The 16,655-nt window shown below is 43.9% G+C and overlaps 2 protein-coding genes across 2 annotated transcripts; one reads left to right on the top strand and one right to left on the bottom strand.

Moving 5' to 3' along the window:
• Nucleotides 1-1,025: 1,025 nt before the first annotated feature.
• On the top strand, nucleotides 1,026-6,182 carry stmn2a (stathmin 2a). Its single transcript, XM_030394874.1, has 5 exons — nucleotides 1,026-1,190; nucleotides 3,736-3,831; nucleotides 4,002-4,174; nucleotides 4,441-4,632; nucleotides 4,741-6,182. The coding sequence occupies exons 1-5, from the start codon at nucleotides 1,172-1,174 to the stop codon at nucleotides 4,798-4,800; spliced, it is 540 nt and encodes a 179-aa protein (XP_030250734.1). The 5' UTR covers nucleotides 1,026-1,171; the 3' UTR covers nucleotides 4,801-6,182.
• Nucleotides 6,183-7,952: 1,770 nt separating this feature from the next.
• Nucleotides 7,953-10,096, bottom strand: LOC115566744 (hairy/enhancer-of-split related with YRPW motif protein 1-like). Its single transcript, XM_030392713.1, has 5 exons — nucleotides 9,930-10,096; nucleotides 9,682-9,754; nucleotides 9,500-9,583; nucleotides 9,303-9,384; nucleotides 7,953-9,122 (listed from the first exon to the last, which is right to left on the bottom strand). The coding sequence occupies exons 1-5, from the start codon at nucleotides 10,013-10,015 to the stop codon at nucleotides 8,515-8,517; spliced, it is 933 nt and encodes a 310-aa protein (XP_030248573.1). The 5' UTR covers nucleotides 10,016-10,096; the 3' UTR covers nucleotides 7,953-8,514.
• Nucleotides 10,097-16,655: the final 6,559 nt, after the last annotated feature.

Genomic DNA, 16,655 nt, shown 5'->3' on the forward strand with positions numbered 1-16,655 from the left:
CCAAAACTCTGCAACAAATGTCTCTTACTTTAAGAGAAAAAAATCTCACTGGTTAAGATATCACTAATGAAGCCTTGTGCAGTCTGAAGTTGTTTTATTTATGTTGCATCCTGAGAGTTACACAAGATCCATACCATGTTTTTTTAGGCACAGGTGTGAAGCAGGAGGATTGTGCTGCTATGAGCCCAGATCAACATCCTGACCACTGCTGACTACTCATTAGAAATAAAAGTAAAGTTTGCTCTTGGGATCAATGGCTCTAGGCTGATTTACCATGTAGAAATTGGCATGTGCGCGCTTTGGCTCCCATCCACAGAGACACCATTCACCCTGCTACAAGACGCAGTGCCATCAGCATGAACTTGAAGCTGTCATTGTGAGGTAGAAAAGTTACATAATGTTGCTTTTAATGGAATTTGGAGCGATGTCACTGAGTTCAACTCGAATTCTCACAAACATCTTACTGAACATCCTGTGTGTGCACTCCACGCTTTCGGTCTTTGTGGGCCAAGACTGACGTTAGATGACGCATCCCAAATGTTACGATCAAACTGGACAGTGTGAGTAATAGCAGGCATCATATCTTCTGATTTGACCAGAGGCCAAAATAGCCACAGTTCTCGGCAGTTTGGTTTTCTCTGTGTTCCGATTATCAATTAAATCATCGTTTAATTTGAAATCCTGAAATGACCTAAAAAAAATGGGTCCATCGTACCTGGCAAATCGGCTGCATCTTCTGATTTTAGGATTTTCAGGAAAATCCGCACAGGCTCTGACTCTACTGCTGGACTGGACTGGATTGATGTTTATTTATTTATTTATTAACTTTTTAAAATGTATTTGATCATTTTATACATTTGGATCCAAACACAAACTACCATCAGTGTATTTAACGCATTTTTTTAATTTTCTCGTGCGCTTGAGCTTCAATGGTCAGCCTTAAAGAGGCTTTTTGGTCCAAACGTGGATGATGCGGCTCCGCGCGTCGGAGGAGAGAGGGGAGGGTCCGCCTGCGCGCTCCCGTGCACGCGTGCTCCCCCCACACCCTCCTCCTCCTGTCTGCCATCCGCTCCTAGCCCGGTCTATTCGCTGACTCAGTGCCTTAAGCAGCATCGCCGTTCACCTGAAGAGAGCTACAGCATCCTCCGCCGAGAGAAAAAATACATCAGCCATGGCCAAAACAGCAACCGGTAAGCGTGTTCAAGACTGGTCGTGTTTGACTCCGATTGCATGCGTGGATTCATGGGGGGATAGATTTATCCTTTTTCCTGACACGTCGGCCCCGGGTATTGTCTGCCCGGCTTGGTGGTCGTGTTTCAGTAATGGCTCCGCTCAGAAATGCGCTCTCTTGAATGATTAGAGTGAAGAGAAATGATATATTTCATCTTTTAAAGTGTGGGCCCCTTTGTCTCCAGCTGAGAGGCCTTTAATGACAGCAGGAATCGGAGCTCACAAGCCGAGCATCCTCCCCTCAAAATGTCTCCTTCATTCCCCCCCCCCCCCCCCTTTATTCGTGCATTTTGTCTCAGCGCTCATTTGCTCTGATTTCATGCTGTGTGATATTTGGTAACCAGACATCGAGGATCGGCCCTGGACAGCTTTATTTACAACGCCGCACCTGCGCTTCATGCTACGGCGGCCCCAACATGCAGCATAATGCAGACGGACCCCACCCAAGATGCTGGGCTGCCGACAGTGAGAGCTTCACCAGCCTCACCTCGCTATAAATAAACCTTCCCAGCTGTCCCTCGTTATTCGGAAACCTGTTTCGGTACCTTAACGCCCCATTGCTTGACCAGGTTTTGTTCTTAATTCACGCCTGTAGCTTTTTCCGATTTCTTCCACGCCAAGGATGCATCACCAGCTGTGACAGATGTGCTGCCATTTGAATCCCCCCCCCCCCCAAAAAAAACATCCTCAGACCAAATGAAAAAGGCTTCATTCGCCTGATTATTGTATTAACCTCACAGATTGATTGTAACCTGCACTGGTCATCTCCTCTGATGGACAGCTATTGTTGTGGCATCTTTGTTTTCATGGGTTCGTTTCGCCTCTGTACATATGGGAAACATTAATGGTGCCTGGACATAAGCAACCCAGTTAAACCTCCTTCCGAAATCTGCGACTGTGCTTCATTGTGCTGGTGGAGATGTAGCAGAGGAGACAGGTGCATGGCAGGGTGGGAGGCAGGCCAGCCCTGCAGCAAGGGGCCACCTCACACGCTGGCCTTTGCAGCAGAAGGCTCAGCAGCACCGACGGTCTGTAAGTCCTCTCTGAGCACCCAGGTGGGCACTTCGTCACGGACAAGATGCGAGTGGGATAGAAAGTGACAGATTTTTTTGTAGATGAGATTAAAAATAGTAAGTAAAGGAGCTGGTGGGAAGAAAAAAAAAAAAAAAAAAAGAAAAAACAAAAACACGCCTCAGATGTAGTATGGAAGTCAAGATCGTAAATCAGCCACGACAGCGACACTTGGCGACGAGGTGGGCGAAGTCACAGATAAATATAAGTGATCTCTCATATTGTGAACAAAACCGTCGAGGGTTCAACAGGAAATAAAAAAAAATAAAAAAAACTTGACACACAGGCCGGTCTGCTCTCATCACGCATCTCAGATTGCAGATTGCAAAGGGATGTCAGAGGGAGGAAGGCACTCTGATTTCTCGATTGAAACGAGTCAAATCTTTCTATAGCATCCTACAAGGGAGTCTTAGTTTGATCACTCTTACTGCATACATTAACCCAATGAATTATTAAGCAACTGGGCACTTATGTACTTTTCTGTCGAGCTTTAATGAGCTTCTTAGAGCTGCAAAGGATTGATTAGTTGAAAACTATTAGATTGATTGCCAACTGTTTTGATCACTGACAGTCATGATTCTCTTATTCCAACTTCTCAAAGTATCACTTCAGGAATTGTAATCAGTAAAGCGTGTTTGCAAGTCTTGAAAAGGCAGAATAAAGCCATTTGTAGCCGCAGCGGAGGCTGCTTGTAATCTGATGAACTGCCTCCAGTGACGTCACTCAGTGGTTAAGTTTTGATGAGCAGTCCACTGCTCTGTTGCACTAAAGATCAATACAGCAGAAGCAAAGATATCGCCTTTTTTTAATGTCACATTCTGCTTCCTTTACAAAACCTGACGCCTACATTACCCACAATGCATCCACCGAGTGACATCAGTGGAGGCAGTTTATGAGATTACATGCAGCTTCCTCTGGAGCCACAAAAGCTGTTATATACTCCTTTTTTTCACACATATAGTAGAACTTCCCGAGACCTGTAAACACACTTTAATGTGTATAATTGGTGGAGCAACCCTTTAAATTTTAATATTTTCTGCTTTCCTTACTCTTCTACGACTGCGAACTGAATATATTTGGCTTGTGGACAAAACAAGGACATCATCTTGGGCTTTGGGAAACAGTGATAGACATTTTTCACCGCTTTCTGACATTTTATGTGCCAAACAACTGATCGATTAATCAAGAAAATAATCAGCAGATTAATCATAAACAAAATAATCATTTGTTGCAGCCCTAGCACCAGTCACCTGATGCTGTTTTATTGAGCATTTTGTCCTTCCCTAACTCACGTATGAATTAATCTGTGACAGTGTCTGTACAGGGTTCTTTATTTCGTGAGTAAACCTTACCTGAGTATTCTTTTCCCTGCTTTGATGCTTTCATGAATAACAAAGAGAGACTCATCAGGACGCTTTTTTTGTGTTCCCGCAGCTTATAAAGAGAAGATGAAGGAGCTGTCCGTCCTCTCCCTCATCTGCTCCTGCTTCTACTCCGAGCCACGCAACAAGCTCAAGCAAGAGTTTGAAGGTACGGATCGGCTCAAACATCGATTATCTTTTAGGATCTTATAAATTTGCCCCCTGTGGATGTTTTGTCTGTCCTGTAAACACACCCATCAGCAATAATTATTGGACTGATACATTCCGTCAAGGACATTGATTTTGCTGGTGTTCTTATAGTAATTGTCTGATTTACAGACATGCAGGTGAAACCAATAAACAAGCGGGCCTCAGGCCAGGCCTTCGAGGTGATCCTCAAGCCTCCGTCTCCAGTGTCAGATTTAACCCACAACTTCCCCTCACCTCCCAAGAGGGACATCTCCCTGGAGGACATCGAGAAGAAACTGGAGGCTGCTGAAGATCGGAGGAAGGTGAGTGTTTTAAAGGTGCACTGTGTAGTTTTCGGAGGAAATTTTAATTAGTAGAGATTTTTATACCTTAACAAACTAAATAAACAAACTCTCTTTGTTTTCATGACTGAATAAACTGAGTCAACAAACTGACCTGAAGGACAACATATTATTGTTTGTCTATATTTGGCAGACCCCGCCACCTTTCTAGCTTCAAACAGTGTTCTGTGAACCTTATTTTCTTATGAGAACAGCTTGTTTACTCAATTTTTGGTTTTGGTTTTTAGTATCAGGAGGCCCAGGTGCTGAGGGCTTTGGCAGAGAAGCGAGAGCACGAGAGGGATGTGTTGCTAAAGGCCATGGAGGAGAACAGCAACTTCAGCAAGATGGCCGAGGAGAAGCTCCAGATGAAGATGGAGCAGATCAAGGAGAACCGTGATGCCCATCTGGCAGCCATGCTGGAGCGTCTACAGGAGAAGGTGAGAGACGCAGAGATCTCAGTTGTTGCAAAGAAAGCACAAAAGTCCAAGTGTCCGCCTTTTCAAACTGTGGATGCTCATCCTGATGACTGGTTATTCTCTTTTCAGGAGAAACATGCAGCTTTGGTGCGCAAGAACAAAGAGCTGAGGGAAGAGCTGACAGCATGAGCCTCACTCAAGTTCTGACTTCCATGGTCCATCAACATCCCTCCATCCAGTCCCGCCCCCTTCATCGCCCCCGCCCTCACTCTCCTCAGATCGGACACCCAACCCTGGAGGCCGAGAGGTTCGAGGACCTCACCACCACATCACACCACTCCACACCACCAGTACTCACCACTATCAGTATTATCAGTGGATACAAAAGTCAATAACACTCATCTTGAGAATGGATTTGTTGATTTTAGGGGAAAATGTGAGAATATGGCTTTTATTTTGTAAATACTTTTTTCTTAAAGTCTATCTATCTATCTATCTATCTATCTATCTATCTATCTATCTATCTATCTATCGATCTATCTATCTTTGGTGGGTGTAGTACATACAAACTGCTGTACTGTGCTTCACTGTACGATTTCAAACATTTTGTTTGTGATTAATTCATGTTTCAGTTCTTGGAATTTCTTGACTCTGCAACCATTTTTCTTGTGAAAGCCGTCGGTGTTGTGAGTTTGGCTGTAGACTGACCTTTTGCGGTGTTTCCTGATGATGTCATAATGATGATGATGATGATGATGATGATGATGATAATGTTTACTGTGTCTTTGTGAAGAATGACGGTTGGTGTACCTAGGCTACAGACTCCCTCAAGATATCCCATCTGTATCTTCCTCACGCACACCTACTCATTCTCAACACGCACGCTCGGAACTTAATACGCCAAAACCCACAGATCCATAAAAGCGTCCACTTCCTCTGAAATGAGCTTGATAACGAACTTGATAGGTGCTTTACTGTTATTGAGAATGTCTTTGCCCAGTGAGAGCAACTGTTTCTACACTTGCAGATTCCCACTTACCCCGACAGCTTCACTTTTCAATGAATCCATCTTCGGCCGAATCAGTAGCTACACAGTATTTGGGGATTAATCTCTTGAATGTGATGACAACTTACTGGTACCATGCATATTGTCTTGGACAGTGGAATGTGCTGTTTTATCCCCCCCCCGCCCCACCTCGATATTGACAGTGTGAACATAACATATGTCTGCGTGGGTGTGTGTGAATGCGAACTTACCACGAAGCATCACTTAGACTCTGCTCTCTATAGGGAACTAGATGGAGAACGGACGCAGGATGCTTTACGTTCAGCACACCGAACCGAACGAGTCTCTTTTTAGAATATCCAGTCCCACCGATATCTGCCTGCATCCTCTGCTGCTTGTGTTTCTCCCTTCATATATTTCTCTGTGAAAAAGCTTTGCTGAATAAAGGTTTGGGGTTCTGTGAACATGGCATGCACCATCTAATACTTTTCTGTGCTAAAAAGAGGAGGGAAAATGTAAACTGCCAAATAAAAGAACCAGTTATCTACACATCCTGAGAATCACAGTCTTCAGCTGGTCGAGTTTTCATTCACGTCTCAGTCTTAATGTTCATTCATTTGGGTACTTGTGTCCGCTTTTTGACATAATTTACAACTCATATATAATTAGTGATGGGATGTAACTAAGTACATATATGTACTGATGTACAATTCTTGAATATTTACATTTTCTGCTACTCTATATTTCCACTTCACTAAGTTTTAGAGAATATTATTATTGTTATTTGATGATTTTAGTTACTAGTAACTGTGCAGATTAAAGGCTGCAGAGCCAAAGTGACACATTTTTAAATGTATCGGCAACCTGATTAAAAACAAAACAAAACACTGATTCCAATAATCACAAAAAGCTGAAAAATTGATCCAATAATTGACGAGGCCGATAATTATTAATCACATATATTTACAACTATATGTATAATTGACTTGTACTTCTACTTTTGATTCTTAAATTAATAGCTCATACTATGTAGTTTTGTGGATGGAATTTTGATCAGAAGAAAAAGATCTTCAATGATCAATCTAGATAAACAAATTCTGTTTTCATGACCGAATAAACAAACTGATAACACAATTTCATACTGTTTTAATTTGTTTATATGTGGCGGACCCTGCCACCTTTCTAGTTTCAAACAGTGTTCTAGGGACAGTTTGTTTATTCAGTTATGGAAAACCGTTATTTCTGAGTTTGTATTCTGACCTCATTTAGATTGCTAATATTAATATTTTGATTTTGAATTTCTTCTCCAAAACTACCTAGTGCCGCTTTAAGACTTTCACTCTAATACTCTTTGTATATGTCACTTTAACTTTTACTAAAGCAATATTGTGACAGAATATCTGTAAGTGTGACTTCTGGGTGCCTTTTCCAACACTTCTAACACACAATGATAAACATATAAGATGATTCCAGGATCATCCATCAGGCAGGCATGAGAAATAGTTCCTCCACGAGATGGCAGTGTAAGATTTTTTACTCTGAAGAAACCAAGCTGGAGGCCAAACCGATCCGAAAAGTAGGGCAAATGTTCACAATATGCTGAATGCAAATATAGAGGAAATACAAAACAAAAACACTGATAGAATCTAGATAACTGATGGTTAATCACAAGGATTCAGCCTAATTTGAAGGTTCACATCCAAGCGTATCACATGCAGACACTTTTGTATATTGTGCTATAAATTAACTGATTTAATATCTCATAGGAAAACAATATACCTTATTTATTATTAATACCATGTGGCTCAAAGCCCTCAAGGAACACATCACAAACTGAGTGAAGTCCTGAATAACTGTGTCACTCAGACCGGTGCAGAAACAACACTGTAAGTCAGAACAGTGATTTATTGCTCCAGCTGTCTGTGTGTTGTTGTTAACTTTTTAACCGCTTTTCCTCCAATGTCCCCATCCTGTTCACACTATTGTCTCCGTTTCAGACCAGCCCAGCCTGGTGAGGTCAGGGCAACATTGTAAAGGATTTCCTCTGGCTCTTAATGATTTCCTGGGTATTCATAAGGGAAACAATGTGCTCAGATTAAGTTACTTACCTGGCACACAGTGAAGGAATTGCCTTTCAGTCAATAACCAGGACCTTATTAGCTTATGATTAACTTCTTGGGACAAAAATCCACCTACATATTATATGTCATCTGGGAAGATATGGTCTTACACACTTGGAGGGAAATTAATCTGAGTCTGATGCATGATTGCAGAGTACCTATTATGAAAACATACTCTAGAGGGTCAAAGGAGCAAATTCAACAGAAACAAATACTTTGGTTTATATTTGATACTTTTAACTCAATTTATTGGTACAAAAATATTACAAACAGATACAAGAATGCACGTTTCTGATTCTCCAGTGGTTAGTTTTCCAACGACAGCACATGTAGTACGCATCTCCACAAGTTCTGATGCCACTAAATAAGCAGACCAAATTAAGTGACCCTACGTTATGTTAAATACAGACATCCATGCTGGACAAATGTAGAAGTTTTACTATGTGGCCTACATAATATTACCTCTACATTTGTACTTACAGTAAATCTATTCATGGCCCATATATCATTCTGGAGACAGTGCATGTAAACTAAATTAGTCATAATTTTCAACAGATAACGTCAAGTCATTTAGAATTCCTTTTCTTTATGAGAGTAATGACATACTGAGAGGAAAGCCTTTGAGAACCTCTTCCACTCATTCTTTATACTTAAAATAAAATCAGTTTGCTTTGTTCCCCTGTGTTTATTGCTATAAAAACAGTTGAGGCCGGTCGTCCTGCCCCGTCTGTGGTGGTGGGCACAGCTCAGCTGTTGCCTTCAGTCCAGTTGTTAGCTTCAGAAGGCCCCAATCTCCGTGCCCCAAGGCCTGTAAGGCTTTGACAGGGTGGAGGAGGGGCTCACTGTGCTGAGGGTTGACGGGGAAACCAGAGGGAAGGCGCCGAAGGAGAGGGGGAAAGCCGACAATGAGGAGAGGGATGAAAGGAGCGGTGGCGATAGCTTGGATGTTGGCAGAGGCAGACTGAGGGGCAACGAGCTGCTGGGAGGCACCCTGAGGGATTCTGTGGGGGGCATGCCACTGAGTCTGGATGTCCCAGATGCCTCAGTGGAGGAAGAAGAAGACGTGGAGGAAGAAGAGGAGGAGGAGGGTGGGCTACTGTTGCTTCTGGATGCAGGTGTCCTGCCCTGGGGGTGCTGCAGGAGGAGGGGGTGGGCGAGATGAGCAGGCGCCGTCCCGTAGGCAGAGCCCCAGGCTAAGTGTTCCAGTCCGGTGTGCACCTCCCTCTGGGAGGCGTAGTTGCTGAGGTGGGACACCAAACGTATACGGAGGGGGTCTGTGCTCTCCCGACCCTCTACGATGCTCAGGAAGCGAGCTGTCTCTGCCAGGCACTCTCTGAATCCCAGGCTGCGGTAATCCTTAGCAAGAGCATGAGCCTCAAAGTAACCTGTCAGGGAAGGGAGCAGGGTCAGGAGGTCAGAGATTAATGATGTGTCATCCAGAAGATAAATAATTACAGCATGAATTATTATTCTATTAACCATTTCTTTCTTTCTTTCTTTCTTTCTTTCTTTCTTTCTTTCTTTCTTTCTTTCTTTCTGTCAAAGCCAAAGAAAGGGTATGTTACCTTTGCCACCGGAGGCATGGAGCATCTTCAAATGGTCCACGGTCATTTGCAAAATTTCTGCTTTTTCCAATTTGGCTGATCCCTGTAAATAAATATCAATAATTAAAAACACTGTCATGTTAATGATATCGAGACTTCCTTCCATGTGCACGTATGGAAAAATATGTCTGAGAGAGATGGAGGAATGAAAAACTTACCTGTTTCTCAAAAGCACTTGGCACCAATCTTCTCAACTCAGACAGACTATTATTGATTCGGTCACGTCTCCGTTTCTCAATTATCTGCAAATTTGTACAAAAAGAAACAGTGTGATTTAGGACACAGGTGGCGACGAGACTGTCGGATCAGTCACACCACCGCAGCTAATGAGTCCACTCACCCCTCTGCGCCTTTTTCTGGCTTGAACCTGGGTGGTGGTGGAGGGTGACATCGAGCCGTGGGAATCTAGTTGACTGAAGGTAAGACAGCAGTGAATTAATATCTATTAAAATAAAACATGTAATTCTGAGTTTGTTGGCAAAAGGGAAGCCAAATAATAATAACAATAATAAACGCATGAGATAAAGTTGCACTCAGTGAAATAATACAAGCAGTACAGTAAAATGATCATATAAAACCTGAACTTACCCATTTTCGTCTCCACTATCCTTCTCCACCTCAACATTGTCGTCCAGGTCGCTCTCCGATGAGCTGTAATTGTGGCTTCGCTTCATTTTTTTCCTCCACAGTGATCGACAGTCTGGTCCTGACTACGGAGGTCTGCTGCTGCACTGACAGCAGACTTGCTCTGCTGGGCTGACTTTCACACCGCGGCGAGGGGGGGCGGGGTCACCGGACTGATGTGGGCGGTGTTTGAAAAAGACTTGAGCCTGTTAAAAATCGAGCTGACATTTGAGTGACATGCGCTTTAAAAAAAACAACAACACATCAGTGAACGAGTTCTGAGGAAAGCTTTCAATGAATGTGTTGAAACTCATCTCTGCAATGATTTTAGTCAAGATTCAAGTTTAATGTAAATAGAATCATTTTTGGATCCTGTTTGAATTGTGACATTAATCACACGTATGATGTTTGTCAATTTGAAAGGTCATTTTTCCACTTGAGAAAGTCACAGTATGTCATAACACAAATTAAATATAAGACCGTGAAAAATACTGAATTAGAAAGTATGTTGTCTAACAGCCTTTTCGCATACCTGCCATGTTGGTGTTGGTGACGTATATTAAGAGAGACGATTCACTGAGCGGTTTAACACAAAACTAGATAATATATTAGTATCATACTGACAACGGCGACTTTAATCTTATCAAACATCATATATCAACACGGAAGTTTGCAGCGCCTTGGTTCCACGGCCCAAGGAAGAGTGCCAGGCTTTGAAGCTAACTTTTGTAGTGGCCAAACTGTGTAATTACAACATCATGTGATGCACTGGGACTCAAAACGTTTTTTTTTCTAAATTTGTCCAAGTTTTCAAGTCTAGAAAAGCTACAAGATTTAATAATTCTTATCTCTATTGAAGTTAACTGGCTCAGTCGGTGTTCCCCTACAAAGATTTTCTTTAGTTAATGTTTCGCAGGGAGTAATAAGTCCTTTTTCCTGTGCTTGACAGCTCAGGCTGACCGCTAAACTCCTGGCCTCAGCTCCCCCTGTTACCCTGCTGAGACCCCAGTTCATGAGCAACAGGCCCCATTATAGTGGGAGCCCTCTTCTCCTTTGGTGTTGTGGAGGACACACGGCCTATTAGCAGAGTGTGTTGTTCATTGTCTGCTCTCAGCTGTGTGGTTCCACAACAACATTGATCAGCCGGGAGGCCCAACATTAGTCAGTCGGCGTTGCCAGGTTCTCCTAGGAAACACCGCCCCCCCTCCTCCTCCTCCTCCACGTCCTCCACCTCCTCCCCAGTCACTCCAAACAGGTCAACTGACTGGCGCGGAGAGACCTTCCCAGGGAATCAATCCTCCACTGTGCATGGATGAAAACAGTGAGGCAGAAAAAACCAGAAATGTGTGAAGAAGCCCAAGCTACATGAAACAAAAATAAATGTTGAACCTACAAACATACTTCGGCATAAGCAACATAAGTGCCTCGCGCTGTTCGGAGAGCAGGGGTGGTCTGCTGGAGGTGTGAAAGTTTTGACCTCACTAATGTGCCTGGGTCAGAGGACAAACTATATAAAACACGGGAGCTGTCCGTGTTTGTGTTCCACCGTGTAACAGATCCCCTCTGGCTGTTTTCTAGTATTTAAGGAGAAAGAGACGCGAAATGCAAATATTTCTGCCTACATTTACATATATTTGTATAAATACAAGGCAAGTATTCATGTTATGTTGTATGCATACTAATGCCACCGTCTTTCAGTGGTTGGGAGTAACATTAGTACAAATAGTTACAATTTAGAGGTTCTAGAGGGTTCTATGTAACCACAAATATATCACTTTTTTCTGGTCATATTGGAGTGGATTGTAATGTCACAGAAATCGTGAGACCTTCCCCTCTGTCTCTCGGTTGCCTACACAAGCCTTTGTACAATTGTTTTAATGTTGTTCATTGCTGCTGGACTGTGGATTTCTTTGTGAAGGACTCAGGTTGGAGTTTCTGCATCAGGATGTGACTCGTGCCTCGCCACATTTTCTCTCTTTTCGCTCGACATGCTTCCACGGAGCCCGTCTGACGTAGTTTTTCCATTTTATTCAATTTATATAACAGGGAATGCTTGGCAACGAGATGCTGGTGGACTCTAGGCGATTGCCCCCACTGCACCCCCGTGTTTGAAAATAACGCAGCGAAAGTGCCCTAATGGTAACTAAAACGTGATGAAGTGCCCTCTTGGGTGCCCTTTCTCTGCGCCCTGGTGCCCCACCGCATGCAGCTGGTGCCGTTCTTAATATTTTTTGCCCCTGCCCCTGAAACATCCTGAGACTGCCACGGCGATGAGGTGATGTATCTATTTGTGGCTGTGCAAGACTGATAACTGTAATGTGAAGAAGGTAAAACAAAGACACCGTTGCTTGATTGCTGTAAAGCCAGCCTACAGAGCAGCTTCTTTCCTCAGGCTAGGAGAATCCTCAATTGAAGATCGTAGAAAATATTTTAATTTCATGACTTATCCAACGCGGATACGTCTCAATCCAACCTGGTGACATGCATAAAGAATAACTCAAACAGATATATAGAAATATAGAGTTAAATCAAGACCAGTGAAAAATGACTTGCACTACGTTTAAGTGAATTATCACAGCAATTATAGGAGTAGAGATAAAACACACACACATAACAACCCTCTTAAAATAAAAGCAGCAGTCAAATGTCAGTCTTTGGTTTGAAGGTCTGGGAAACGGCAGCGCTCGAGGCTGGTATAACTCCCACATCAAGAAACGTCTGGGAAGGCCATCAGTGGGAGCGTGACCCGCCCCCCCTCCCCTCACCCTCCTCCCGCTGTCTTCCATTCCAGTACCTTGTAGAGCAGCAGCTGTTTCTCGGCTCGGTCCATCAGGTCAGTTGTTAACTTGGTGCGTTTGGAGCTCGACAAGTGCGGATGAGAGCTTGATTCCAGGGAGCAACTGCGGGCCAACACACTGTTCCCAGAATGTCAGAGGGGTTTTGGGTGGTGACAGATACAATGTGCGAGCTTCAGTCATTCTTGTTGATGCAGTGAGTGTGGATGAGCCCGTGCACTATCCCTGACACACACGCACCTCCTCTCCCCTCGCTGTCAGCACACACTTTCACTAAAAAAACCCCAAACACGCGCACTTTCACCCATTTCACGCATTTCCACACTGCCGTACTTGCGTTCGGTCGATTTATTGCCCTGAACATTTGCATTGACTGCATACTCCCCCCGTTTCTGGACACTGTTTCTCATGCAGGCATCTAAATCGCTCTCCACTGCAGAAAGTACTTGTCGCGGGACAGATTTGTATCCACAGCCGGGTCAGGACAAGGCTAAGCCATACATGGCCCTTCCATGACTCTCCCTTGATGGGCAGCTTGAGTATATTTGGGATCACTTCACTACTGTTTATGATGCCATTATGGTAATCGGGCTCTACAGTGACACCAGCTCCAGGACAGGCGGGTTCATGTGGTATCCATTAAGCAGACACAAACCACCCTCCTCACACCTGACTGTCAAGGTCCTTCGCATTAGCTCTCACATTCCTGTCGTCCATTAAACATAATTATGATTTTCCCTTGACTTTTCACCTGTGGCTTCATTTCTCAGCCTCCACTCCGGTCCACTTGCGATGGTTTTGGATGTGAGCTCTGTGAAGTTTCCCATCCATTACGGAGTGTGTTTGGTTTGAACTCATTGCCATGTTTCTCTAAATGATCTTTACATTTAATAACCCCGGAGAGCATGCCAGTCTGCCCGTCGACCGTGGGCCTAACTCGGCACCGTTTTGAAGGAACTTACTGTCAAACCGGTGCCAGGAAGCAAAGAGGTATAAGCAAGCATTTGTTTGAAACTGGCGTGTGCCCAGCTGCCTTCCTCAATCTTCCCTCAGGTTTCCCTTGGTGACTCTTTGTGTGCGAGAGTGCGGCCCGAGTGTGTGCCGGTGTGTCTGCATGTGTTTATGTGTGTGTGACTGAGAGTGTGCGAGTGTGTTTAGGAGGTGCTGTTTCCCACAGCCCTGATCTAATTCCGTGGTAACTCAATCTCCGTGTGAGCGCTTCCCGGCGAGTGTTCTCCCACCCGTCGACAGTCTCTCTCTGGCTGGCTGAGTGGCTGAGTGTGTCTGACAGAGGCCGGCTCAGTCCCATTGGACCCCCCCCCCCCCCCCCCCCCCCCTCCCTGCCCTCCTCCTCCTCGTCCCCCTTAGCCTCCGTCCTACCCACCCTCCCATCAGGATTGATTTACTATGTCAACCGTTGGGGCTGTCGGCAGCAGCGACGTTCGCAGCCGTGCCTGCATCCTGTGTGCACACCATCCTGACATCTTATACCTGTCATTCAACAACTGCTACAGTGGGGTTTGTGTGTGTGCATGTGTGTGTGTAGAGTAGGAGGGGGCATTTCTCTATAAGCGTGTGTGTGTGTGTGTGTGTGTGTGTGTGTGTGTCTGTGAGATCATGCCTTGTCCATGCTTTATTCTAATAGAGTGGAAGTGCATGTAAAAAGGCAAACTTTGCTGCATTTATGCATGAGCTATGACACATTATGTAAGACAGAGGAAATGCCACCCATGCTGCCCTTAAATAGCTCATTTGACTGAGGGAAATGTCTCCCAGACTGCCTCCATACAACAATGTTATCCTATGGGCCACAGCTTCCTGCCTGTCCCCCCTGGTTCCAGCACCCAGGTGCTATATTGGGCAGAGACCAGACCAAGTCTGAGACTCATTCCCACTGTTTTACCGTAGTCCACCCGCCTTCTCATTCTTTACTTTCCTGCCTTTGTTGGCATCCATTCTCCTTGTGCTTTTTGGATAGGTAGGATATGTTGACTTCCTTGTTTCTTTGTTTAGCAGGATCTTTTTCTTTTCTTTCCTGAAGACAGCTCCTCAGGTTATAACTGATACCAGGATCTCTGCACCGGCTGCCAATTACAGGGCTTAGAGTCAATTACAGGCCATGAATGGAGCGATTGGAGTGATACTTTGAAGTCTTTGACGTGGACAACCTTGAGAAAAATATGGATGAGTCATAAAGATCTATTTAATTAGCTTTTCCACAGTGGCACACACTCCTTCACAATGGCCCCTGACGATAACATTGTTCATATGGTTTACCAGTGCAATGCTCATTACCAGTTAACTTGTGGGAGTCCACAATAGAGGGAAGGCAGATCACAAGACTGGTTTCCAAATACGCGCAACAGGGGACGGCACGTGATGTCCACACAGAGGAGGAGGACAAGGAGGACCACGCAGCGAGCCACTTTTTTAAGGCCACACATTGTGTTGCCACAGGAAAGACATTGTTTGCATATCAATGGTGGTAGTGTGTGTGTTGATGAGTGTGTGTGTGTGTGTGTGTGTGTGTGTGTATGTGTATGTGTGTGTGTGTGAGGTAAGGTGGGAGGTGTTTGGGGCTCTAATTGAAATGTATCTCCTGGTTTACATCATGCAAAGGGAACCTCACAAGCACTGGCCATATTAATAATTAGTCGAGTCAAGCTGCAGGAAATCATAATTAATTCTCCCTGCTGTCTGTGTGTGTGAGTGTCTGTGTGTGTGTGTGTGTGTGTGTGTGTGTGTGTGTGTGTGTGTGTGTGTGTGTGTGTGTGTGTGTGTGTGCAAGCACATGATTGGTCGCAGCCAGGGGAAATCTATGCTTTAGAGTAGTCTGTCTCTGAAGGTCAACTATGTTGTGAGTGAGTCACCTCAAACACTGAGGCCAAGGTTGTTGTTTTTTTGAGGGGTGAAGCTTGTGTGAACTTTTACATTTGCATGATTCAATTTGGAATAAAATCTGCTTAGCAGCGAGTATGGCAACTTATATTTTTACACAGAACAGAGAAACACAAAGAAAAAGAGTCAATTTATAGTGTGTCACAAGTTTATCAAAAAGAAATGCTGCTTTTTTCTTTTTTTTTTTTGCGAGCAGGCTCCTTTCCCAGTGGATGCTCTGTGCCAGCTGTCTGCGCTGCAGTAAAGTACTGCTTTCCCAAGCTCCGACCTGTGGGAAAATCTGTTGTGGCCAGTAATTGATTCCGCCCTGCCAGCCCCATTACTCTCCACTGCAGTCAAACTGCCAGTGATCTGCAGAAAGCCTGTTAGCTCAGCCCCTTTACTCTTTCTTCCTCTCTCTCTCCCACCCGCACAAACATGCATCAGAATCCCACCAAGTCCTACTGTTGATTCCATCCTTACTCCTGCCTGTCTGTATACATTATTTTTACTACAATCCACATGAACTGTACAACTTTTCACCCTTCATTTACTTATCATACTTCCATATCAAGTTATTACGACCCGGTGATAGAGGTCATTAAAATCTTTGAAGTGCTGAAAACAATAAAAGTCGTTCTTTAGCTCAAATACACTGACATTTATTTTTGAATTATTGGCCAGATGTGAAGGATACCAAAGAACAATGCTGAATGATTGATACATTTGCATAAATGACGCAAAAATATATTCAATTTCTAATTTCATGTTATAGTAAAGCCTTAAACAAACAAAAATGTTTTACCTAAATCCTTGAGGAAATACAGATATGATATGTCACACTATAGTATCTGCAACATTTCAAAATGATCTACTGATGAAAAATGCAAAAAGATGCTGTATGAGTCCAGTTGCTGACGGCGTACCCCGCCATTTACAATGAATACTACTTCATAGAAAGGTAATAAATGACTGTAGACACAATTCTCAGTATATACATCTAAAGCTATCTCTGTGC

Source organism: Sparus aurata, chromosome 17, assembly GCF_900880675.1.
Source record: "Sparus aurata chromosome 17, fSpaAur1.1, whole genome shotgun sequence".
NCBI classification, from domain to species: Eukaryota; Metazoa; Chordata; class Actinopteri; order Spariformes; family Sparidae; genus Sparus; species Sparus aurata.